Here is a 25913-nt window from a genome sequence, read left to right as displayed (position 1 = left end):
TCAATCAAGTCAAAAGTGCACAAAATAGGTATTTATTTATAACCTATTTCATCCATCCCTCATTATATTTTCTCCAAACACTTTTCCCTCAAAATTCTAACTTTGGCATCGGAGGTTCTTCAGCCAAAGCCCCCCTCCCATTCATCGTGGGCGCTTGAGGCTCTTGGCCTTGACCTAAGGTGTTAATTGTTCTTCTAGGTGCATTTTTGTCCAAGAAGGAAGAAAGTTGTATCCACAAGTATGATACAATGATACAATGTATATGTAACAAAAGAATATAAAATACAAGTCTAAATCTACGACAACAATATTAGAGTTAAAATATGAGATTCAAGAGTGTAGTTGGTGGAAAAAGATAAATTTTAGGGTTTTTGTCTTGTAGAAATATACAACATGTGCGTATGTACAATAATCATTTACAATTAGCCTAAACATTGCAATTAACGTAATCATTGTTTCTTCTTAAATTGTAGATGGTAAGCTCCTCCTATAAAATCACTACAAAATCCTCAAATCTCAATAACACACTTTATATGTACGCAAAAACATTGGCGGGGAAAATATAGTACTGGGAAGTAATGTAGAGTACGTACTTTCTCCGTTCCTTTCAAAGATCATATAATTGTTATAAGTAAGTGGAAATCTATTGTTGTTGTGGGACAAATTTGCTTCTTGAGCAAAAACTCAACTACTCTTTAGAGAGAGAAAGAGAGTTAGAGAGAGAGAGGTAGCACGACTTGCGTTGAAATTGTGGGGGACGAATTGGTTGAGAGGTGCATGTCTTGTTTTTCTCCCTCTCTCTAGAGCTAGAAAAATCCTCAGCATTTCAATTTTTCAAGCAAACACAAAACCTCAAGAATTATAATAATTAAACAATGATGCCAACCGCGTCGTTTAGCTCGAAGCGGTCGAGTTACACCCACGGGTTTGAGTTACCGGGAAACTCCTCGCCGTCGTCGGTCGGTGGTGCAATGCTGCCGAAGTTTCTCAACGACCTCAACCAGGACTTGGTCGAAGTCACATTGGAGCTCGACGATGACGACGACGGCTCAATTGTCGTGTGCAGCGTCGCTCCCGCAAATGATGATTTGACGTCGTCGGAGGCCGCGGCGGCGAACGGGATTTTACGGAGGAGTCTTTCGGCGACGTCGAGGAGTATTCGGCGGACGTTTGGGTGGTTGAAATCGGCGTCTTCGAGGACGACGGCGTCGAACTCGGAGTCCGTGGCAGAGTTCACTCTGTCGGCTCGCGAGGCGAGGAGGATGAAGGCCAAGCTTCAACGGACGAGATCGAGCGCGCAGAGAGCTCTCAATGGGTTGAGATTCATCAGCAAGACGACTGCCGGAGGAAGTGACGCGGCGGGGCAGTGGCAGCAAGTGGAGGCGAGGTTCGAGTCGCTCGCCAAGGACGGCATGCTCGCCAGTGCAGACTTCGGTGAATGTATAGGTATATTAAGTGCTCGTAGAAGTTTAATTAATTGATCTTAACTAAGTTTAATAAGTTAACATTGATTGACATTAATTTAATTTGTCTGTTTGGTTCCCGGGAAAATTGCGAGGGAAAAAGATATTAATGAATATTTTGTATAAATGAAGGGATGGAGGACTCGGAGGAGTTTGCGGTGGGGATATTTGATGCATTGGCGAGAAGGCGGCGGCAGAAGATAAGCAAAATTACGAAAGAGGAGCTTCGCGACTTTTGGTTGCAGATTTCCGACAACAGCTTCGACGCGCGCCTTCAAATCTTCTTTGACATGTAGGTTTCTCACTCTCATTTCTCTATTTTCTCAGCCGTTGATTACGTTTCTCTGATTTTGCTTCCAACAAATCCACCGTCCAAGCAGACGGAGCTCTAATTCTAAACTAATGTAATACATCTTAAGGTGACTGAAACTTGAATACAAGCCACATGCACCATGGCTAACTGACCTAACTTATGTTTTCTTTTTTCTTTTCTTTTGATATTTTTAACTTTTATATTACCGTGTTAGTGAAGGGTGCTAAAGTCAATAACATGCAGATGCTTGTCATTCCATGTATGCATGAGTTTCACATAATTTTATGGTCAAAGGTTGTTAAGAGCTTACACGTGACAGATCATAGCAGAATTCATTATAGTTGTATCAGTCAAGATCAACTTAACAAATCAAGTGATTGATTCTCAAAAGGGGGTTCACAAGTCACCCCCTTTTGAAAAGTTATAAATCTAATTGTCTTGGAGTGTTTGATTGTATTGTGTTTTGGCATTTTACGTTTTGAAGTTGTGCATTGTGTTGGTGTGAGTTTTGTGTTTAGTTGACCAAAAAGAGAGAACTCTACCCACATAGGTTAAACTATGTTGTGTCTTTGTGTGTTCTATCTACTTCAACCTTTCCCATCTCAGTGCCTCTAAAATAAAAGTTAGGTTATTAAATGCTTTTTAACTGCGTGTAGCTTTTGCCTTCTGTTATTTGTGGAAATGTATTTTTTTGGTAATAAAAAGGAAAAGAAAAATGGCTCATGGTCTTTGGTTGGATAGAAAAACAAGAAAGTTAGAGATCTGATCACTTTCCTTGGGTGTTTAGTTGGTCAAAGGTTGTTTTCTTATTAAATTTTTTGGATTTAATTTTCAGGGCGGATAGCAATGAAGATGGAAGAATCACAAGGGAAGGAGTTCGAGAGGTAAAAATTGTTCACTGCGGTAAAAGTAAAAAAAATCCCATCAGTTTCTAATGGAGTTTCGTTTTGTTTTGTTCAATTACAGCTTATAATGCTCAGTGCTTCTGCAAACAAGCTACCTAAGCTGAAAGAACAAGCTGAAGATTATGCTTCATTAATAATGGAAGAACTTGATCCCGAAAACTTCGGTTACATTGAGGTAAAATTAATACAACCTTCAAATAAAATCCGTGACTGTCACACCGTCACATAATATTATTAATTCACTCGTATTATAAACGTTGACAGTGTGACAATCACATTTAAAAGTGTCCTCGTCTTTGTGGAATTCCAAATCAGACAATTAATAATGTTTTACCATTTACTCAGTTATGGCAATTGGAAGCATTGCTTCTACAAAGAGACGTGTACATAAACTACAGCAGACCATTGAGCACAGCAAGTGTATCTTGGAGTCAGAACCTCAGTTCCTTGAAGCCCAAGAATCTGGTCCGAAGACTGAGCCGTTCACTTCAGTGTCTCGTACTCGAGAACTGGCAGCGCAGTTGGATTCTACTGCTGTGGGTTGTTGCAATGGCTTCCCTTTTTGGCTGGAAATTCTACCAATACAGAAAAAATAGGGCTGCATTTCAGGTCATGCACTATTGCTTGCCAGTGGCCAAAGGGGCTGCAGAGACTCTCAAGCTTAACATGGCTCTCATCCTCCTACCGGTTTGTCGAAACATGCTGACATGGCTTCGATCCACAAGAGCTAGGTGCTTCATCCCTTTTGATGACAACATTAATTTCCACAAGGTATAAGCGCTAATCTTCAGTAAATCGGGGATACTAAATAGACAATAAGTCGTATTAAACTACAATTTAGTGCCTTTTTTTTGTCTATTTGTAGCCAGTTCTATGTGTGTGTTTTTTTTCTTAAGACGCAACAATTTGACATTTTGTTTGCATTGACCTTATTTTACCGCAGATAATTGCATTTGCTATAGCAATTGGAATAATCATTCACGCCGGGAACCATCTGGCATGCGACTTTCCGCGCATAGTAAACTCATCGCCGGAAAAATTCGCACCGCTATCCTCAGATTTCCACAACAAAAAGCCCACCTACGAATTCCTACTCACCGGAACTGAAGGCACGACTGGAATTTTGATGGTGATTTTAATAGCCATCTCATTCACTCTAGCAGCGCGTAGATTTCGGAGGAACATGGTGAGGCTTCCTGCTCCATTCAACAAGTTGACTGGGTTTAATGCGTTCTGGTATTCTCATCATCTGCTAGGTCTTGTCTACATATTGCTAATCATACATGGAAGCTGCTTGTATTTAGCCCACAAGTGGTACGAGAAAACGGTAAGAAACTTGAACAATAACACAGTAAAATTACAAAGCAAATTTCATGTACTTTTTAACTGATTGCATCAAGTAATAAATGTTTTCCTACTTAGCAGACATGGATGTACATCTCTGTTCCATTGTTGCTCTATGTGGCCGAACGCAGTCTGCGAACATGTAGATCGAAGCATTATTCTGTTAAGATGTTAAAGGTAAGAAAAATTTACTCAAATCTGTTCATATTTTTTTTTTTGTCGACTGTTCATATACATTGCGATCGTTGATTTCTGACTGTGTTAACAGGTTTCGGTCCTGCCCGGAAATGTGATTAGCTTAATCATGTCCAAACCACCTGGATTTAAGTACAAAAGTGGGCAGTACATATTTCTACAATGCCCTACAATCTCCTCATTTGAATGGTGAGTCTGATTCTTATACAACTTCGTCTATCATGAAACGTAAATTAGAAGAAGCACCCCGACAACTATAAATACTAAACCTCTCGATCCTTTATTATTTACAGGCATCCATTTTCCATTACCTCAGCGCCAGGAGATGAGTACCTCAGCGTTCACATCCGAACAGTAGGAGACTGGACTCGAGAATTGAAGCGAGCCATAGCGGAGGAAGATGATTCATCCCCTGCAGAACATTCAGCAAGATTTGTTCAGATGCGAAATCTGGATCGGAGAGGGTATGAACACACCTAACCAATATTTCACCTTCCGAGGTTTAGGTTCAGTATATGCATGAGATTATTAACGTTACATGCAACATCAATGCAGCCAACCCAGATTGTTTATCGACGGTCCATATGGGGCACCAGCGCAGGACTACCAGAACTACGATGTCTTGCTCCTCGTGGGGCTTGGGATTGGAGCTACCCCTTTCATAAGCATTCTTCGAGATCTCCTAAACAGCACAAGAACAGCAGAAGAACAAATGGTACAGTTCATAATATCCGACTCTTTTGAGTACAAACATTCAGTGTTTCGATAGATTTTTCCGTTCTGATAATTAAGTTAAAATGCATTGATCATGAACTAGGATTCAAATACAGAAACTAGCAGATCAGACGACAGCCAGAATAGTTTTACGTCTTCAAGTTTGACGCCCGGTGACAAGAAGAAATCGCAGAGGACTATGAATGCACACTTCTATTGGGTTACCAGAGAGCCTGGCTCTTTTGAGTGGTTTAAAGGAGTCATGGATGAGGTTGCAGAAATGGATCACAAAGTAATGAATTAACTTCTTTACCACTTTACGTCATAATTTTCTTCGACCTCGATGATGCGCTACTGCTAAGTTACTAGTTTGTTAACCTTCTTTCTTGTTACAGGGTCAGATTGAACTACACAACTATCTTACGAGTGTCTACGAAGAGGGTGACGCTAGGTCGACTCTAATCACCATGGTCCAAGCTCTAAACCATGCCAAACATGGCGTCGACATCCTATCTGGCACCCGAGTATGATCCTCATCGCCGTTTCAGTTGACACGTACGGTAGATTGTGTTCTTAAGCAGTTACTGACCTTTCAAACATTGAATTATGCATTGCAGGTAAGAACTCACTTCGCACGACCGGATTGGAAAGAAGTGTTTACCAAGATAGCTTCCAAGCATCCGTATTCAACAGTAGGTAAAGATATTCTACCACAACCGAATTTTTATGTTAAAAACATAAACCCTAATCATGCATCTAGTAGAGAACCGAAACAAAGAACCAAGAGATTAAACGAATCAGCTATTTGCAGGGGTATTCTACTGTGGGATGCCGATGTTGGCAAAGGAGCTGAAGGTGCTATCACATGAACTCAGTCACAAGACAACGACACGGTTTGAATTCCACAAGGAGTATTTCTAAAACTAGAAGACCATCATCGTCAAAGTACCAAGCAGCGATCTTTTTCTAATCATATTGAGTATCCATAGAGAAAGATAAATATATATATGTATAAGGATAGTAGCTTAGAAAGATGTAAATGTAACTGTTTTTCATACATATCCAATATAATACAAAGTTTCCGTAAAACATGGGAAGAAAGATGACCTGGTCGTATTGACAATGACGAAACAAAATTCAAGCGAATATGCACCCAACGTATTGAAATTTCGATGGAAAAACAAGAAAAGGACAACAACCTAGCCTGGAGAGTATGAACAAGTATTCATGGCAGACAATACAAGCAAAAGAGATACCTTTCCGACTTGATATTCAGAATTCATCCGACTTAAATCAGCAGATGCAACAATTCCAAAGTATGGGAACAGAGGCACTGCTGATGGTTAGCTTGTAAAATTTATCATTAACATAATAAAAAACGAGGGGTAACAATATATGTTGATCAGGTCAGAATCGTCAGAAGCAGTGTTAGTATAATCGCGGAAAGCTAATCAAAATTGCACCCTCTAGAGAAAACAACTATTGTTGGAGAATCATTCTTCTATGGAGAACAACGCATTAAATGGATCAGTATAATGCGATCCAGTTGCAATCAATCATCTCTCATCTTCTTGAGAAGTTTGGAAGCCCAACTTCGGACGCGTCGCTTCAGCGTATAACCAACAACAATTCCAGCAACAAAGCAAAGTGTACAAAGCTTTGAGCATGTCCACAGTGAAACCACCTGCCTGCAAGTAGACATTGTAAAAATTGCCAGCATAGTGTAAAAAACAGAAGACAACGGCGGCAGCATCCAATGTTTACAATGAGAGGTCTGCTTACATTCAACAAGCATACATAAGAACAAACTCATGCCTGAGTAATGCATCAACCTCAACTCTTTAAACAACACGCAAAAATCGATTACGGAAAATCATTGAAAGGTACAAAACCCAAGCCTCTAGAACCCTAAACCATGATTGCGGAAATCATTGAGTAAAAAATCCTACAATTTGAGATTTCAAAGACAACTCACAAATCCAAGCCTCCCATCCCAAACCAAACGCTACCCAATTTACAGAGTACCATTAAAATATCCAAAACTTTAGAGGTACCTGGCGGGTCTGTTGAGCAAAATACGAGACTGATCGGAGGAGGACAGAGCGGCGGCGAGACCTTCAGTCCCACGGTGAGGGTCGAAGGAAGCCGAAGCGGAGCCCAATTTTGGGGGGTCTTTTGGGATTTTCCCAATCAACTTCTGCAGACCCTCCATAATTCGAATGCTTCGAGAGAAAACGCAGCCCAGAACGCTCTATCCTGTTCACAATTCAGAAACCCAATTAGGAATTCCAATCTTAAGGAGATACGTACTGAGAATTTAGGGGTTTAGGGTTCATTACCGTTTTCGATTCGTACTGAGCACGCTTTCTACTCTTCAAAGATCCCAAGTTTATCACACTGGAGTTCTTCTCCCCCTCAATTTTCGCGGAATCACAAAGATTTATGTTTGAGTTTATTCTTCTTTCCTCGGTTTGGGCCAGACAGTTGGGCTTGGACCCAAAAAAGTCATTTGATGTTAGGACCAAGTCGTAGAAACAATCCAATTACAACAACCACGTCATATAATTTATAAAATATTATCTAAATTTATGGTCTCCTTGACATTATTATGTGAAAATGATGTGACGAAACATATAGCATGGTAATTACTTGATTAGGGCACCATAATACTTGTTGCAGGAGGAGGATCACCCAACAAGTAAACACATGTCCCATAGTTAATGACAATTTAATGTCTGCTACACCTAAAAAAAAACTTGTCATAATTTATCATGCACGTGCACCAACTTGAATGTATTGTGTAAATTCATTAAGTACAAGGAAGTGTTATTCACACTTCAAAATTTTCATTCTACACTCCTCACAAGTGTATTTTTCTTTTCTAATATAGAAAGTTTGAAGTGTAGAATAAGATTTTTGGGATGCTAATAACAATTCCCTAAATAAATACATATAATGTAGATGTCGTTCATCACTAAAATTTGATTTACAAACTTTGTGAAGTGGCCACTTAGTACTGCAATCTAGTGATTTTCTCCTTCACTTATAAGTGAGAGTCTTTAATTTCAAATCTGGTGAATGATAAATTCCACACAAATTTATTCTTCCACCCTTTAATGTAAAAACATTGTTGTCTCAAAAAAAATTTATAAGCTGAACTTTGTACCAATAAAAAAAATACTCCCATAGAAATGGTAGTAAAATGCTAAAAAATTTAGTAACACAAGGTTGGGGTCAGCAATCGTCCACAAAAGCCGGTCTATCCCCATCTTCTCCCCAACACCCAACACTCTCCCTCCCTTATCTTCCTCCACCAATTGTGAAAAAACCCACCAGAGAAACAGAGAAACTAAGGAGGACACTTCATATTTCTCTCTGTTTAATTTAGGGCAATCCAATCCAATGGCCTCCCTCTCTGTTCCCAAGCACCCAGCCTTCCCCTCTGTACTTCGCACCCTAACTCCCAAACGCTACCCATCTTCTCAAACCCTCCCAATTGTCTCCAGCTCTTCACATTCCCCGTTCTATGGCCTCAAGTTCTCCACTTCTTCCACTCTGCCAATCCCTTCATCTTCCTCTGGCAAGATGTTCATTTCTGCTAAGGTACATTTTGCTTATATATGTTGTGTTTCGTATTAATGGATGCATGGATAAAGGCTTTTAATCATTTGAGCTACGAGTCCCTTACGACGGCTACATTTTTTTTTATTAATTGGTTATGGTTGGTTGGTTTGTGGACAGGTGGACAAGGGTAAGGTTCCTCCAGCCTTCACATTGAAAGATCAGGATGGAAAGACAGTGAGCCTCTCCAAGTTCAAGGGAAAGCCTGTGGTTCTATATTTCTACCCTGCTGATGAGACCCCTGGCTGCACTAAACAGGTTCGAATTAACCACATTGTTTAGCATGTTCTAATTCCACTTAATTTGAAGTTTGTTTATGCTTAATATGCTTATCCTGGATTAGTTTTGGCCAATGACTTCTGCTATCTGTCTGGTAAATTTTCGATTGTTATGATATGAAATATGCATTGGAGCTGATAATGCCAGATAGATTGTGCCTTTAGTTAGTGCAGACACTGACAATTTGATACTCCTCTAGGCTTGTGCTTTCAGAGATTCTTATGAGAAGTTTAAAAAGGCCGGTGCCCAGGTTGTCGGGATTAGTGGTGATGACCCCTCATCACACAAGGTAATGTGAAAGTTGTGTGTGTTTATATCATGTAGTGTCATCACATCTCATCACACAAGGTAATGTGAAAGTTTTGTGTGTTTATATCACGTGGTGTCATCACATTAAGGCTTAGTATATGTTGCTTTCAAAAGAGTTTTTTGGTGATTATGCACAATGATTCTTCAACAGATGTAAGGATAAATTTGTTGGTTTTTCGAATTAATTGAAAATGTAAGCTACTAAGACGTGAGCCAACAATTATAATTTGTGCGTGTTAGTTTTGTATGCATAAGCATTACAAATCAATGCTCGAAGTTGATTACAATTGAAAATGTTTGTAGGCTTTTGCAAAGAAGTACAAACTTCCATTCACATTACTAAGCGATGACGGCAACAAGGTGAGGAAAGAATGGGGAGTGCCGTCGGATCTGTTTGGGACATTGCCCGGGAGACAGACATATGTTCTGGACAAGAATGGGGTGGTTCAACTCATCTACAACAACCAATTCCAACCAGAGAAGCATATCGACGAAACTCTCAAACTACTTCAAAGCCTCTAAATTAGTTCTCATCTTTTTAGCTGCTTGTGTTTCCATCCCTATGTCCATTATATCTCTACAAAACAGGGTTAGCAAGTAGTTATTTTTGTATAATCCAATCTGGTTATAACTAATGGCAACTATGCCCTATAAGGCAAACTACTGTGATATTTGGTAGCAATGAAACTCAAGTGAGATGTTATTTGTAAGTCAACTGTGGAAATTTTCAATTGGTATTTTATATTTACTAACGAGATTACAAAAACTGAAGATCAAATACGGATGGCAATAATCTGGTTCTAATTTGTGTATAATAGTCCGTTGAAAATTTTTAAAATGTTACTATTGTAAACTTCAATCAAAAGGATCCAATCAACCAAATTGTTAAACTACATGAACGTCAAGTTTATAATGCATGCATGCACACTAATGAGTTGCTGCATTAAGTGCAGCATGTTGAATAAGTGGCCAAGTGGCCAAGTGGAGAACAAAACAAAAAAAGCTTTTGGCTATTAAACAAATCAAAAGAAAAAAAAAGGACAACATGATTATGTTTCTTCCTTGTTTTGGGGAGAAAAAAAGGGCACTTTGTCTAAAGTTTTTTTCTTTGGCATAAGTGAAAAGTCATGGGAATAGTTGCAGAAAAACATAGAGCAGCAAATAAAGAAAGGGAGAGAATTGGTTGTTGTGCTCCCACTTGTTGCATTTGGTAATGAAAGAAACTGAGAGAGAAGCAGAAAAATAAAAGGCAGCAGCCCCATTTTGAAGAGAAGAAGAAGGTGATCTTTTCTTTGGTTAGTAATCATCCACCAAGGTAGTTGTTGTTGTAATAGCTTTGAGCTTTGTATAGAGAAGAAATTAATCACTATATTTCTTTCTCTATTTGTTTCTTTGGTGTGTGAGAGCTATTGGTTGTATTGGGTTTTTTGGGTTGTGAGATTGCCAACACTTTGTAAACTTCCATTTGGTTGATAGTGGATTATTGGGTGAGCTCCTACTGCTCCGAGGACGTACTCCAGTTACACTGACTGTTGAGGAACCTCGTTAAAATCTTGGTGTCTTTTATATTTTGTTCTTGCATTCCATTTGATATATTTCCTGTGGGTTATAAAGAGTTGGTTCCATAAAGGTTTGGTGTTATCATAGCACAACAATTGGTATCAGAGCACTAGTTGCTCTTGGGTACTGTCTAGTTGCCAAAGATGTCAGACGGGCAAGATGAAAATCCTTTTGGAAGCAGCTCCGGGTTTGCAAGAACTACGGTGCAAAATGCAAAGTTCGAAGTGGAAAAGTTTGATGGCACAAACAACTTCGGGATGTGGTAATGTGAGGTCAAAGATGTGTTGGCTCAACAAGATCTACTTGCCGCTTTGGGAGAGAAGCCGGAAGCTATGTCGAAGCCGGAATGGGAGAAATTAAATTTGTGGGCTTGCTCTTCAATTCGGTTGTGCCTTGCAAAAACTCAGAAGTATTTTGTGATGCGGGAGACATTAGCAAGTGTGTTGTGGCAAAAATTGGAAGACAAGTAAATGACGAAGAGTGCAGAGAATCGGCTACATTTGAAGAAAAAGCTTTACCGCTTCCAATACAAAGAAGGTACAAAAATGATTAGACACCTTGATGCTTTTAATAAGTTGATTGCCGACTTGTTAAATTTAGATGAGGATATTAAGGATGAAGATAAGGCCTTAATATTGTTGAATTCCTTGCCAGACTCTTATGAGCATTTTGTTACCACTATTATGCATGGTAAAAAAACTGTAAAATTTGAAAATGTGTCAAATGCCTTGATGAATTATGAAATGAGGCATTGAGATAAGAACCATGACAGTACCCCTAAAGCTTTATTTGTTAGAGGTAGATCATCGGAGAGAAGATCATCTTCTAGTAGGAAAAAATCACAGTCTCGACCTAGAGGAAACTCTAAACGTAGAAAACCTTTGGAAATGGATGAATGTGCCTTTTGTCGTAATAAGGGCCATTGGAAGAAAGATTGTCCTAGATTGAAGACCAAAGGCAAAGAAAGTTCTGAAGCTAATGTTGCTGAGGTTGAAACAGATTTTTCTGGTTTTGCTTTAACCACTTCCTCATCATTTGATTGTGCTACTAAGTGGGTGTTGGATACGGGTTGTACTCATCATATGACTCCTCACAAGGATTGGTTTTCAAGCTTGAAATAGTTTGATGGTGGCGTTGTGTTCATGGGAGATGACAATCCTTGCACAACAAAAGGAATTGGTACAGTTCATTTGAAGTTGCATGATGGCATGGTTAAAGAGTTGACAGGTGTTCGGTATGTACCGAATTTGAAGAAAAAATCTTATTTCTTTGGGTACTTTGGAATCCAAGGGCTTCAGGTTTCATTCAGATGGACAGACATTGAAAGTTTCTTATGGTGCAATTGTTGTGATGAAAGCTCCTCGATGTGGCCATTTGTATTTATTGCAAGGAAGCACTGTGATAAGTGAAGCATCTGTAGTCTCAAAAAATATGGACACATCCAATTCTGATACTACTAAACTGTGGCATATGAGATTAGGTCATGCCGGTGAGAAAGCTCTACAAGGGCTTGTGAAACAAGGTCTTCTAAAAGGTGCCACGACTTGTAAGCTTGATTTCTGCGAGCATTGTGTCTTTGGGAAGCAAACTAGAGTGAAGTTTGGTACTGTTGTACATCAGACGAAGGGCATTCTTGATTATGTGCATTCGGATGTTTGGGGTCCTACCAAGACTCCCTCTTTGAGTGGTAGACATTGGTTCGTGACCTTTGTTGATGATTATTCAAGAAGGTCTTGGGTCTACACTATGAAGCACAAGAGTGAGGTATTAAGCATTTTCTTGGGTTGGAAGAAAATGGTTGAGAACTAGACTAGGAGAAAGATTAAGATTTTGAGATCGGATAATGGTGGTGAATACACATCCGACCCTTTCTTGAAAGTTTGCAAAGAATAAGGGATTGTAAGACATTTCAGTGTCAAATGAACTCCACAACAAAATGGAGTTGTAGAAAGATTGAATCGAACCTTGCTTGAGAAGGTTAGATGTATGTTGTCTCAGTCGGGTTTAAGCAGTCATTTTGGGCAGAAGCAGTTAATTATGCATGTCACATCATCAACTGGTTACCCTCAGCTGCTGTTTAGGGTAAGACACCAATGGAGGTATAGACTGGAAAACCTTCTTCTGATTATGACTATATCCGTATTTTTGGTTCACCTACTTATTTTCATTGACTGAAAATAAACTTGATCCTAGAGCCAAAAAGGCTATCTTTCTTGGTTTTAGTAGTGGTGTCAAAAGTTACAGGTTGTGGTGCCCAAAGATGAAAAAACTTGTAATCAGCAGAGATGTGACATTTGATGAAGAAAGTATGTACAAAGTCTCTGAGAAGAATGTGAAAGATGTCCAACAGGTGGAGCTTGAGAAAGTTGCCTCTGGTACTTCAAATCCTATTTCCGCTGATGTTGAAGCCACTACAAGTGAAGAAGTTGGAGACCATGAGAATGTTGAAGAAGTTGAACTTGAAGATTCTATTCAAGTTGATAGTGGATTATTGGGTGAGCTCCTACTGCTTCGAGGACGTACTCCAGTTACACTGACTGTTGAGGAAAATCTTGGTGTCTTTTATATTTTGTTCTTGCATTCCATTTGATATATTTCCTGTGGGTTATAAAGAGTTGGTTCCATAAAGGTTTGGTGCTATCATAGCACAACACAACAATCTGTACAAACCCTAAAACAAGTAGATGTATGTACTGACCAGAATTCGCAGCCATACTTCTTGTTATGGTGGAGTCTTCTCTTTTCTTGTACTTAGTGCTTATGTGTTCATAATACACAAAGGGGCTTATCCTCTCTTTATGAACACGGAGATTATATACCGAGAAGAAGGACCAATCCACACCATTGATTTTGGTAACTGCCTCATCCCATTACTATGACAGTTACCATCAGTTTTTCAACCTTATGGTTTAATCAAAACACATGTGGTCGATATCATTTTCCCCTCCATTATGTGTTATGTTTTTCCGGATACAAACCCTTATAAGTTCAAGTGAGTTATAGCTCATTTATAAGTTAACTTGCTATCCAAGTTTTGATGAACTCACTAGAATTCAAATGTGATGAAATAACTTGACTTCCAACATTCTCCGAGTGATGTCAAAACTCTTTACATTATTGCAGTAACTTAGTAAATGTGATCACTGAGCTAATCTTGATTCAAGAACTTTCACAGCTAACTAAAACATTGTATTTGCAAAACTTAAGAGAAGCATAATACTAATTTATGTACTAGTTCTCCAAGATCACTAAACAAATATAATGTAATGTGAATGCTGACATTGAGGTACAATATTATTTGGGATCATAATAGTATACTAACATACTCCCACATTTTTTGTCCTGAGATGTTATGAATATCTCTTTTTCATTAACTTTGCAAAGATTCATTCGAGTAAATAATATACTTAGCGATTTGTATTTTGCATTACAAGTGAAATTAATCAACTCAATACAATTCATCAACTTTATTAAACACAAAATAGCAAGATTCAGATCTATAATACCTTGCTCCCACATTACTCATGGTCCATTGAAGATTGCAGTCCCATCTTCATCACATGCTTGTCAAATGCAGTGACATTCAATGCTTTTGTCAACAGATCTGCCACCATTTCATGAGTACTAATATGCTCAATGTCTATAACCATAACTCTAACTTGATCCTACACCTTCAAGTATTTGATATCCATAAGTCTCAAGGCTTTTGATCTCTTGTTATTCTTGGTAAAGAATACTGTAGAAGTGTTGTCACAATATATCTTCAGTGGTTTCTCAATGCTTTTCACTACCTTCATGTGATGCAGCAATTTTTTCAACCAATTTGACTATCTCATTGCCTTAAAGCAACCAATGTATTCAGACTTCATTGTTGACACATCCCTTGTTTGTTGTTTCTTGCTTCTCCATGACACTGCACCTCCAGCAAACATGAAAATATATCCACTGGTTGACATTCTGTCATCCACACACCCTTTAAGATTTGCATCTGTGTAGCATACTAACTCCAAATTATCAACATAATTGTAGCATAATACATGATCTTGTGTTCTTTTCAAATACCTAAGAACCTTCTTCCCAACATTCCAATGAGCCATTCCAGGATTCGATTGAAACATCCTTAAAACACTCAATGCAAATGCCAAATCAGGTCTTGTGCATACATCACACTACCAACTAGAGATGCATAAGGTTTATCCTTCATTACTTGTATGTCATGATCAATAATGGGACACTGTTTCAAAGAAAGTTTGTAACCTTTACCAATAGGTAATTCACCACCACTGCAATGTTCCATATTGAACCTTTTTAACACTTTCTTAATGTAAGTCTTTTGTGTCAATCCCAAAGTTCGTTGAGACCTATTTCTAGCAATTTCAATACCCAAAACATAATAAGCTGGTCCCATATCCTTCATATCAAAATGACTGAACAAAAGCTTATTGGTTTCATTCAATAAATCAATATTGGTACTTGCAAGTAAAATATCATCAACATATAGAACCAAAAAGATAAAATTAGACTTCACCATTATCATGTAGGTGCAATTGTCAATCTTGTTTTCTGTAAAACCAGAAGCTATCACAACTTGATCAAACTTTTTGTATCATTGTCTTGATGCTTGTTTTAAGCCATAGATAGATTTGTTCAGTTTGCAGACCCATTGCTCCTTCCCCCTTTCAGTGAATCCAAGTGGCTGCTTCATACAAATAAGTTCATCTAAATCACCATTCAGAAATGTTGTTTTTACATCCATTTGATGTAATTCAAGGTTAAAATGTGCAGTCAATGCCATAATAACTCTAAATGAGTCTTTAGTGGACATTGGCGAGAAAGTTTCATTGTAGTTTACTCATTCTCTCTGAGTGCACCCCTTGGCCACCAATCTAGCTTTGAATCTTTCAACATTGTCTTGTGAGTCACGTTTAGTTTTAAAAATCCACTTGCAACCTATGGATTTCATATTTTTTGCATTTTCAACCAAAGTCCAAACATTGTTTCTGGACATGGATGCTAACTCATCTTCCATTACAGCTTCCCGCATAGCAGAATTAGAGTTTTCCATGACCTATTTGTAACTTGTTGGGTCATCCTCATCACCAATATCATACTCCATTTCTTGCAAATAGATCAAATAGTCATCTGGTATGGCTAATTTCTAGTTATGGTGAACTTTCTCACAACCTGTGAAGGGTGATCCAAGTCTACTTGTGGTTGGACAACTATTGGTACTTGAGAAGTCAATGCAGCATTTGGAAGCGTAGTTAATAGAGGTTGAGTGCTTGTTGGAGTCTCATGTAAAGTGTTGTAGGATGCCATATTGCCATTGTCAAGTGGTGCAGTGGAATTGTTGCTGGAAAATGAAGTTGCAATAGTTCCTACAGTTGCCAATGGTAACAACAGGGATTGATTCATCACAAAACCATAGTGGTTTTGTAATTTCTTCATTGCTCTCTTCAAAAACATTGGTGTGAGTACTTGGAACACAGGTTTCACCAACACTTCCAATGAACTTAACATTGTGACTTTCTGCAATTCTGGTGTATGAATGAGGACAGTAAAATTTGTAACCTTTTGACTTCTCTGTATAATCAATGAAATAACAACTGGTTATCTTCAAATGCAATTTCTTCTCATTGTACAATCTAGCCTCACATTGACACCCCCATGTGTGAAAATTAGATAAGCTTGGCTTTCTTTCTGTCCAAGCTTTAAATGAGTATGCTCAACAGCTTTTGTAAGCACTCTATTGAGTATGTATTTGGCAGTTTTGATTGCTTCCCCCCACAAGAATTTAGGCAAATGTAATTGAGAAAGCATACTCCTCACCATATCTTTGAGAGTCCTATTTCTTCTTTCTAAAACACCATTCTGAGATGGTGTTCCTGGGGTAGTGTACTGTGCTACAATACCATTTTGTTGCAGATACAAGGCAAAAAGACCCATGTGTTGTCCACTCTCAGTATACTTACCACAAAACTCTCTTCCATGATCGGATCTTACAACCTTAATAAGTTTTCCCAATTGTCTTTCCACTTCAATTTTGAAAACTTTAAAACAATTTAAAACTTGAGATTTTTCTTAAATCAAATACAAGTAAGTGGACCTTGAGAAATCATCAATAAAGAGAACAAAATATGAATTTCCACATATTGTTTTTGTTGGGAATTGACCATACACATCTGTATGAATGATCTCCAAGAGATCATTGCTTCTTGTGGCTTTCTTTTTGTTACTGGTATTGGTAGTTTTGCCCTTATAGCAGTATATGCATTCCCCATAGTCATCAAAATTGGTATTTGACAATATGCCATTCTTATTAGTCTCAACATTCTCTCTTTTGATATATGCCCCAACCTTCTATGCCACAACATTGAAGATTTCTCATTAACAAGCATACATTTCAAGATTGAGACGTTCTTCATAATATGTGCATTGGATTTGCCAAAGTTCTCCATTTGGGAATGCATAACCAATTGGATTAATTGTCAAGCTGGTTTTGAATAAAAAACTGAATTTGATTAACATCACCAACATATGAAAAAACATCATTGACAAACTTAGTAACTGAAATAAGTTCCTTCTTATTGAAGGAACATACAGTACATTATTGGCTTCAACTACCACTTTATTCCCATTTCCAACAAACACATTGTAGACCTTCCTACTTGTCCTCTTCTAGTTTTGAAATCCCTGCAATGAATTAGTTATATGGATTGAACAACCAGTGTCAAACCACCATGAATTTTGAGGAATAAAAACCATGTTAAATTCTACTGTGACAAAAACATTGATTTCAGTTTTACCTTTCTTAACTAACCAGATTTTGAATGTAGGATAATTTTTCCTCAAATGCTCAGTGGATTGACAATGGAAACACTTTTTAAGTTGAACTTTATTAACTCGCAGACCTGTGAAGGAAGAGGCACCATCATTTTTTTCCAGCAACTGAAGTGTTTTTGAAAAATTCCTTAGTACCAAAGTCTGCATTAGCTTGGTGTTTGAATCCTGGCTACTTTCCTGGCTGCTTTTTGTCTTTGTAATTCTCAATTTTAAATGCAGCAGCCCCTATCTTTCCTTTTCCTTTCCCAGAATTGACAAGGTTTGCCAACTCCATCTTTTCAACCTTGGACTTTTTCATGCTTTCCTCCTCTTGACAACAAATGGAAATGAGTTCATTGATTGTCTAAGTCTCCTTTTGTGTGTTGTAATTCACCTTAATCTAGTCATAATCACCAGATAAAGAGTATAGAGCCATGTGCACCAGAAACTAATATGTTATCCCAATCTCTAATGCATTCAACTTGTTGGAGATGTTCACCAATTTCAGCAAATGTTCACGAACACTGCTTACCCCATCATGCTTGGTGTTAATCAGTGCAGTGAGATATGCACCCATCTCAGCTTTATCAGACCTTTTGAATTTCTCTTTAATCCTAGCCATGTAATCTTTGGCTAAGTCACAACTAGGTATACCACCACAAATGTGCTCTTCCACAGCATTTTGCATAATGAGGAGAGACATTTGATTAGCTCTCTCCAATCTTGCAAAAGTCTCCCTATCTTGTGCAGTGCTTGAATCAGTTAGTGCAGCAAGTTGAGGGGTCTTGAAAGCCACAGTGAACTCTAACATTCCCAAGTTCATCTCTATTTGATTCTTCCAGGTGTTGAAGTTGTTACCATTCAACTTCTCAATGTTCACCAAATTCAATATATTAAAACCTACCAATACAATGATTCCTTCATTTGTGAGTTCATAATTATCTGTAATCAAGAACTCAACTTTATGTTATTGTCACACTTTAGTACATAATAAATGTCACATTTGGGCAAGACACTAACCATGTACATAATATGAACTCCAAGAAATTTTCCATAGCCAAGGATAAAAACGTATGAATACATGTAAAGTAGCACCTTTAGGCAAGTTAACTTTACACAATTAACATGATCATCATCACTCACTATACAACAGTATATAAGCAATCCCAGTAATCAATTTTTTGGGAAACATTCTTACTTGTTAACCTTATAAACTGGCTTAAGTGTTCACTTCGAATAACTTGACATTAGTACATACACTTTGCTGTATACCAACTAAACATAATACATCGACACTTAATACTTTATGTAACTCACTCTGCATAAATTTATCAGTTCATATGTTCATAGTCAAAATATTGATATGTTAATTGTGGAATAAAAAATAATCATAAGGCGACACGTGGATTTTTGGGTAAAAATGACAAAAATACCCTTAAGGTGTACCAAGTTTCTACGCGCAAACAGTAGACAATCATCCTCAACCAAGTCAAAAATGCTCCAAAAAAGGTAACCAATTCCAAATTATCTCATCCATCCTCATTTTAGGTAATTAATTCATAACCTATGTTCCATATAAATAGAGATTAATTGGCTAATTAATGAATTAATTCCTAAATTCATTAATCAACCAATTAAATCACCAATCACACCCAAAAATACCTCTTTTGGCCGGTTACCCACTCCCCCAAAGGAACCGGCCATCTCATTTTATTTCCTACCTTTTCTACCATATCTTTCCTTTTTATGATAATAATTAGCTAAGATAAATAGGGAATTATTAGCTAATTATTTCATAAAATCCCAATTACCACAAAATATCCCCAAATATGCACTAAATGGCCGGCCATCTATTACTAGAAAAGGAATTGGCCATACTTTGCCTATTCATCCCATTAATTAGCTAATTCATTTGGTAATAATCCTATTTTGCCAAATTAATTAGTCAATTAATCACATAACTCCCAAAATCATATTAAATCAAGAACCCTATCCCTATAAATAGGCTCCCATTCTCACCAAAAACCTAGGTCCTCACTCTTGCTAAAATTCTCCAAAGCTCTCAAACACTTTTCTCTCAAAATTCTAACTTTGGCATCGGAGGTTCTTCGGCCAAAGCCCCCCCATTCATCGTGGGCGCGTGGGGCTCTTGGCCTTGACCTAAGGTGTTAATTGTTTTGTAGGTGCAATTTTGTCCAAGATCAAGGAGGAAGAAATTTGCATCCACAAATTGGTGCTTTCATTGAGAGTTGAAATCCATACTCGTAGAAGACTCTCGTACAAAAAGATTTTTTCTTTATTTTCTAGTCCATTTGAATATTTTTCATACGTTCTTATTATTAGAATTTTTTACTTGCAAAGGTTCTTTGATAAAACGTATAAGCAAAATATAATGGCTAGAAATTTAGAAAATTCCACAAGTGAAAATTCTAATGTTCAAGAAATGGGATTGCGGAGATCCGTGAGGCTAAATGCGACAATAAGTGGAGCAGCACCACCACCACGAGTTTCCACCATGGAAACCACCACGGTGGCTACGTCGGTAGCCACCCGTGGCGAGGTCCATGGTGCCTTCACCACGGCCCGAGCCGTGCCATCCAAGGCTCACCGCACCAAGGCCACGGCCCAAGCCGTGCCATCCAAGCTTGCACGCGTCTGAGCCCAAGCCTCGCATTCGCATGCATCACACGTTGATCCGCCTGCTCCCGACGAGCAGCCCACTTTCACGGCCTAGCCTGCTCTCATGGCCCAACCTGTTCTCACAGCCTAGCCTGCTCCGGCCAAGCAGCCTACTCTCATGGTCCAGCCTGCTCCCGACAAGCAGCCCACTCTCGTGGTTCAGCCTACTCCTGTCGAGCAGTCTGCTCTCGTGGCCCAGCTTGCTCCCAACGAGCAGCCCACTGCCGTGGTCCAGCCTGTTCCCGTTGAGCAGCTCACTCTCACGGCCCAGCCTGCTCCCGTGGCTTTCCAAGCAGCCCAAGTCGGCCCAAAACTATCTCAACCATCCGGACCTACCATCGAGCCAGGGGTATTCTTACCACATTTTTTCACATATTTGACATTTTCCAACTCAAATCTCACGCCCGGAGTCTACCACCCTTCCACTACCCAAGAAAGCGCATTCCTTCCAAGCTCTTCCAATCCAAATGGCGAACAACATTTGTCTCGACAAGTCATAGAGTTGACGAGCGCCCTTGCACAACAGACAACCTTGGTGAATCAACTTTTGCAATGCATCGGGATCCAACGTGCCCCGGACGAGGTATCCTGAAGTAAGACAAGGGTAGACGAACCTTTCCAGCAACGTCCCGGTAAGCAACCATTCGACCAGCCACGAGCCGAGCGTTCGGGCAGTGTACATTCCCTATTGGACCTCCGAGATAACGTATACTCCCGTCTTAGCGCACGGAGGAGCGTGCACTCTCGACTAAGCCCACGGATGAGCATACATTCACGGTTGGGGTCACACTTCGATAGTCAACATGAGCAACCTTCCGGGCAAAGTGTTCATTCGTGGCTAAGCCCACAAGGAGCATCCTCCACTTCACATCAGAGTAGACAACACAACGAACGGAGAGAAGCAGTCACTCAATCCAGCTCAAGTTCAACCAGCAGCCTACGAAGAACTCGCTCGCCTGCTAGAAACGCACCACATGCACTGCATCCGCGGTATAGACGAGCCAAACACATGGAAGAGCAGCCTAGACCAGCAAGTCATGGCTAGGGGCAGCCGAGAGCTCCGCTACCCCCAACAAAGGTAAATTCAGGAAGAAGTCGAGAGATTATTGACCAAGCGATTACACGATTTCCAATGCAACGAGGTCACCGATGAGGCACTATGATGGAACATGACCAACATAAGCAGGTCACCCTTCACGGACTAGATCGAGCAGGCAGAGCTTCCACACGAGTTCAGCATGCCACATTTCACATCTTTCAAAGGGGATGAAAACTCGGAGAGACACTTAAAGAGCTACCGAAGTGCAATGATCCTTTATTGAAACAACGATGATCTCATGTGCAAGATATTCGCCACCACTCTACAAGGCGCAAGACTGGTTCTACACCCTGCCGCCACAATCCATCCGGAATTTCTACGAACTTTCTTTGGTTTTCACCAAAGAATATTCATCCTATCGCTCGATCAAAAAGAAGTCTGACCATTTGTTCGACGTCAAAAAGAACCCAAAGGAGTCGCTTCGCGACTATGTGAGGAGGTTCAAAGTAGAGAAGGCATGGATAGCTGGATGCAACGACTCGATAGTTAGAGCAGCCTTCCAAAAATGACTTCCAGCAGACCACCCGTTATTCAGAAAATTGATCATGAAAGAAGATCTAACTCTGACATACTCTTTCACTCTGGCAGAGAAGCATGCACTTTGGGACGAGGTTCACCAATGCACATGCAAAGACTTGAAGAAGTACCTGACGTCATATCCCTACTATCCAAACCGGAAACAGCGGATGACTTATTCACGTGTTTGACAGTATCTAGAGCAGCAATAAGCTCTATCATCATGCGAGAAGATCTGGGGGCCCGACTACCTGTATTCTACAGTTTAAAAGCTTTCATCGATGCTATTAGAAATTTAAAAGTTAACTTTGGCAATATTTGTTGTAACCTGAAAGCTTAAGTTTTACCTTCAAACGCACGCAGTCATCATCATGACGCACTATTCCGCCGAATCTAGACGCACGACAATAAAGGCATAGACCTTGGCGGATGCAAAGAATCCTAACAAATGCAACAACTAGGCCCAAAAGACACGCCAAGGGTAGACGAACACTGGAATGAACACTCAAAAGCAAGTTTTGTCCTCGTCGCCTCAGAAGATTCTACATAAAAGCAACATGTACCGGCAGTTGAGCACTACCTCCTGCTGTGCGTCACATGGCCCTAGCCAACCTTTGCTCCATTATTCAGCTCTAGAGTGGCCTAATACCGAAAATTGAGCATTTCCTACTACATGTAACATGGCCCCAGCCTCACGGCTCCCTACCGCACCTTTACACCTAGCTTTGACAACGCAACAGAGCGGCCCAACGGTGCCTCGAAGGTAGCCGAGCACACTTTAGCTGCACCGGCTCCCTCAATGAAGATTTCTGGCATTTGCATATCGATGACGTAATACCTAGAGAAAGTACGCAAGCAGCTTGAGGCATTTCAGACTTAAACTCTCACTTAAGTTCTCCTGGCAGACAACGCCCATGCAGACGTACTAGCCGGCCTAGGCTCCGCACTCGATCACCAACTCAAAACGCTCTATTCTGGTGGAATATCTTGACAAGCCAAGCATAGAGATGGAGCCAGTAACCTAAGTGTCATAGCATTCTCATCCAAAGATCTCACACCGGACCACATATCCGCTGCCTAGTGCCTCCCGACGATTTGAAAGTTCTAAGATTAATCCACGAAGGTGTATTTGGAAACTACTCCGGAGGCCAATCCTTAACATAGAAGGCTCTTAATACAGGCTACTATTGGTCTACCAAGCACCAAGATGCTAAGGAGTTAGTACAAAAATGCCTTAAGGATATGGCATCTAACAGCACATGTCCACGCTGAGATATCCTCAAGGCGATGGGCAGGCCAAAGTATCCAACAAGACGATCCTCGACTACCCCAAGAAATCCCTCACCAGTAAGAAGGGAAAATGGCTAAACGAACTCCTAGGCTGTCTATAGGCATATCGCACCACCAAAAGACGAACAACCGAACAGTAAAAAGATGGCTACAAGTTTCGATCTAACAGAGAAGAAGCGTGAGCAGACCATCACTTGAATCGTAGCTTACCAGCAGCAACTCATCCCCAGCTACAACAAAAGGGCCAAGATCCGGCAGTTTCAACCCAAATATCTAGTCCTAAGAAAAGCCTTCATCACTGCCCACAAAGAAGGCTTCAAAAAGATGGATCCCATCTGGGAAGGTCCGTACAAGATCAGCAGAGTAGGTGGCAAGAGTAATTACACCCTCGCCACCATGAAATGGAAAAAAGATTGAAAAGCAGTGGATGGCCTACAATCTAAAGAAGTATCATGTATGACCTCCCGCTACAGCAAAACCCGAAGACTCAAGAAGCTCAACGAGCACCACCTCACAAGCCGAGGACTATCCAGTTGTTATGCAGTTCCTACCTTACAACTAAGTTCTCGTTCGTTTCACTCTTTTTTTTAACGAGGAATTCAGAAGTAATCATAACTTGGCTCGGTTGCATGCTTACAATAACTGATCACTCATGCACTTCAAAAGAAGACTGCGCCCTACTTAGGGACTCATCGCAGAAATTGCGCCCCTCGAGGGACCAACCATGCTCTTCAGTATGAAAGGGTAAACTAATTGCTCTCTAGTGTGAGAGGGTAAACCAATTCCCCGACACCCGTATAGGTCAGCTCTTCAAGACGGGAGGATAAACTTTACACTATGAATATCCAGACGTGGATGAGCCTGGCTGCCCTAGTATAACTAAATGCATAATGGCTTACGTCGGGATTCCTAGAAGTAACCATAATGGTCTTTTTCAAGGCTTAGCTAACTGAAGGATTTTGGGTCTCTTGGCCTAATCCGTGGGGAACCGGACCCCAGAGACGGAGGGGGCACATTATGCAGTACGCCTTATAGACGGCTGCCCTAGAACCCTAAAGCTGCTACCGAGTGCATTAAGGTAGCCTACGGATTCCGGAAAGCTGCCTACGGCTTGCCCTTCGAGCAGTAAAGCCACGCCAGACTTATACAACCACACATTCTTATGAAAGGTTAAACAAGTTAGCTTGCATATACAAAGTTTTATCCACTGCCGACATGCTACGTAGTCGATAAGCTTCACTTCTGCCAAGCACGGAACAACCTACACCAAGTCTTAAAGTGTTATGATACTTGCTACGCAACCTACGGAATTGGAGAAAGTCAAGGTTAACATCCTAGTGGTTACGCGAACTTGTCTGCTTCTGTAAGTAAGGCATCCGGTTGCCAACCCAATGGCTAACAACTTTGCAAAGTTCTACACCAACACCTACGGCTGAATAGGCTACACGAGCTTGTCTGCTTATAAAAAAAGTAGCATGCCTGCCACCGGTCTATCAAGTCTAAAGGTTAGGGCATGAACAAAAAAAGTGAAGATGAAGAAAAATGAAGGAAAACATGTTCATAAACAACTAGCAAAAGCCGAAGGAGTTCAAGCAAAACAAGAGCTACAAGGAAAAACAAAGAAAATCCTAAAGGCTATCTAAAATACTACACTACAGTAGCTTGGACATCCCACGACTACTCGGTCGCCACACCTTCAGCAGCCGTAACGCTCTTAGCAACGGCATCATCCAGCGCTTCACCCCCGGCTGCCCAAGCCTAAGCACTAATGTCTCAAACTACTTAACCAATGGAAGCCTCAAAAGTAAAAGCAAACAAGTCTTCCGAAGAAATAGAGAAACCTCAAGCCCATCCATCTCACCCTTCAGCTGCTCATTTTTCTCAAGCAGACTAACACGGACAAGCTGTAGCTCATCCATTCCCTTCAAAGCAACAAGCTCATAATCCAACCTCTTGATCTTCTCGGTTGAGGAATAAGTTTCAGTTGCCATAATCTTCACCACCTCATTGACAGCCTTGCTACATATGCATCATAGCAAGCAGAGCAGTCATTCTCTATTGGGTCGTATGTTTTGCAAAGGAACTTGGGCAAACAACCTTTCTACCGCTATCAACAAACTTGGCACAAGCGTCCATGACTTCAAGCAGATCTATTTTTAAAAGCACACAGATCTCAGCAGCTTCCTCAGAAGCAGGCTTAGTGGATTTCTCACAGCTGCCCACGCAAGTAGTATCTTCCTTCCTAGCAGGCGAATCAGTCTCAGCAGCAAAGGGAGTGGGTCTTGGCGCCACTTTAGCAGCAGAGTCTACCTTACCACTCTTCATAATAACAAGTCTCTCCAAAGATGAACCAGACTTGGCTCCCAACGAACGGCCTAGTACAGAGTTCGGCACTGGGGGCATGATAAAACCTTTACGCTAAGCAATCTTATCAACAATTGTACTAGCCATTCTCAACATGGAAGGCGCCACATACTCAGATCTAGCAGCCTTATTTTTCTTCCCATTGGAAGAAGTCATGCCAATCACAAGCCTCTCGACAGCAGACATATCATCATGAGCAACAGTGGAAAAGTCTTCAGTTTTCTCTTAACCAGCATCTCTTGAGCAGGAGGGGAAGATCTCTTCTTTCCACCTTCATTCATAGTAAGCTCTACGACAGCGATCAGACGAGCCAATGCATCCGCCTTGATCCACTTTACCTCATTTTTCGAGGACAGCCTACCTTTCTCCCGTCGAAGAGAACTAAGCAGCCAATGCCATTCACGGTACTTAGCAGAGGAGATCAACCCAGCATTCTAGAA

At 40.2% G+C, this 25913-nt stretch overlaps 4 protein-coding genes across 5 annotated transcripts; 2 read left to right on the top strand and 2 right to left on the bottom strand.

The window, feature by feature from the left end:
• Positions 1–592: 592 nt before the first annotated feature.
• Positions 593–6058, top strand: LOC126605531 (respiratory burst oxidase homolog protein E-like). The gene is made up of 14 exons (XM_050272946.1): positions 593–1446; positions 1596–1755; positions 2612–2660; positions 2743–2856; positions 3027–3452; positions 3625–4008; positions 4107–4202; positions 4294–4409; positions 4514–4684; positions 4776–4935; positions 5038–5226; positions 5330–5458; positions 5552–5630; positions 5746–6058. Exons 1-14 carry the CDS (start codon positions 876–878, stop codon positions 5853–5855), a joined length of 2754 nt encoding a protein of 917 aa, XP_050128903.1. The 5' UTR covers positions 593–875; the 3' UTR covers positions 5856–6058.
• Positions 6059–6162: 104 nt separating this feature from the next.
• LOC126605532 (uncharacterized) lies at positions 6163–7429 on the bottom strand. Of its 2 annotated transcripts, none has more exons than XM_050272948.1 (3): positions 7277–7429; positions 6989–7192; positions 6163–6622 (listed from the first exon to the last, which is right to left on the bottom strand). In XM_050272948.1, the coding sequence occupies exons 2-3, from the start codon at positions 7144–7146 to the stop codon at positions 6487–6489; spliced, it is 294 nt and encodes a 97-aa protein (XP_050128905.1). In that variant the 5' UTR covers positions 7147–7192; positions 7277–7429; the 3' UTR covers positions 6163–6486. The 2 variants fall into 2 exon arrangements, with proteins under 2 accessions (XP_050128905.1, XP_050128904.1); XM_050272947.1 differs by having other exon boundaries at positions 6989–7190; positions 7274–7407.
• Positions 7430–8181: 752 nt separating this feature from the next.
• LOC126601234 (peroxiredoxin Q, chloroplastic-like) lies at positions 8182–9853 on the top strand. Its single transcript, XM_050267915.1, has 4 exons — positions 8182–8537; positions 8676–8813; positions 9034–9123; positions 9447–9853. The coding sequence occupies exons 1-4, from the start codon at positions 8337–8339 to the stop codon at positions 9663–9665; spliced, it is 648 nt and encodes a 215-aa protein (XP_050123872.1). The 5' UTR covers positions 8182–8336; the 3' UTR covers positions 9666–9853.
• Positions 9854–15555: 5702 nt separating this feature from the next.
• On the bottom strand, positions 15556–16984 carry LOC126602747 (uncharacterized). Its single transcript, XM_050269629.1, has 4 exons — positions 16882–16984; positions 16533–16738; positions 15888–16286; positions 15556–15771 (listed from the first exon to the last, which is right to left on the bottom strand). Exons 1-4 carry the CDS (start codon positions 16982–16984, stop codon positions 15556–15558), a joined length of 924 nt encoding a protein of 307 aa, XP_050125586.1.
• Positions 16985–25913: the final 8929 nt, after the last annotated feature.

Source organism: Malus sylvestris, chromosome 15 (genome assembly GCF_916048215.2).
Source record: "Malus sylvestris chromosome 15, drMalSylv7.2, whole genome shotgun sequence".
Lineage (NCBI taxonomy): Eukaryota > Viridiplantae > Streptophyta > Magnoliopsida > Rosales > Rosaceae > Malus > Malus sylvestris.
The sequence above is the reverse complement of the archived record's forward strand: the minus strand, read 5'-3'. Positions and strand labels throughout refer to the sequence as shown.

Coding starts and splice junctions, on each gene's coding strand:
- LOC126601234 (XM_050267915.1), top strand. CDS start 8,337: ATGGCCTCCCTCTCTGTTCCCAAGCACCCAGCCTTCCCCTCTGTACTT. Junction 8,814..9,033: donor CCCCTGGCTGCACTAAACAG/GTTCGAATTAAC, acceptor ATACTCCTCTAG/GCTTGTGCTTTCAGAGATTC. Junction 9,124..9,446: donor ATGACCCCTCATCACACAAG/GTAATGTGAAAG, acceptor AAATGTTTGTAG/GCTTTTGCAAAGAAGTACAA.
- LOC126602747 (XM_050269629.1), bottom strand. CDS start 16,984: ATGGGGAATGCATATACTGCTATAAGGGCAAAACTACCAATACCAGTA. Junction 16,739..16,881: donor GAGATCATTCATACAGATGT/GTATGGTCAATT, acceptor TCAAAATTGAAG/TGGAAAGACAATTGGGAAAA. Junction 16,287..16,532: donor ATAGGACTCTCAAAGATATG/GTGAGGAGTATG, acceptor TTGATTATACAG/AGAAGTCAAAAGGTTACAAA.
- LOC126605531 (XM_050272946.1), top strand. CDS start 876: ATGATGCCAACCGCGTCGTTTAGCTCGAAGCGGTCGAGTTACACCCAC. Junction 2,661..2,742: donor CAAGGGAAGGAGTTCGAGAG/GTAAAAATTGTT, acceptor GTTCAATTACAG/CTTATAATGCTCAGTGCTTC. Junction 5,459..5,551: donor ACATCCTATCTGGCACCCGA/GTATGATCCTCA, acceptor TATGCATTGCAG/GTAAGAACTCACTTCGCACG.
- LOC126605532 (XM_050272948.1), bottom strand. CDS start 7,146: ATGGAGGGTCTGCAGAAGTTGATTGGGAAAATCCCAAAAGACCCCCCA. Junction 6,623..6,988: donor TTGCTCAACAGACCCGCCAG/GTACCTCTAAAG, acceptor GTCTACTTGCAG/GCAGGTGGTTTCACTGTGGA.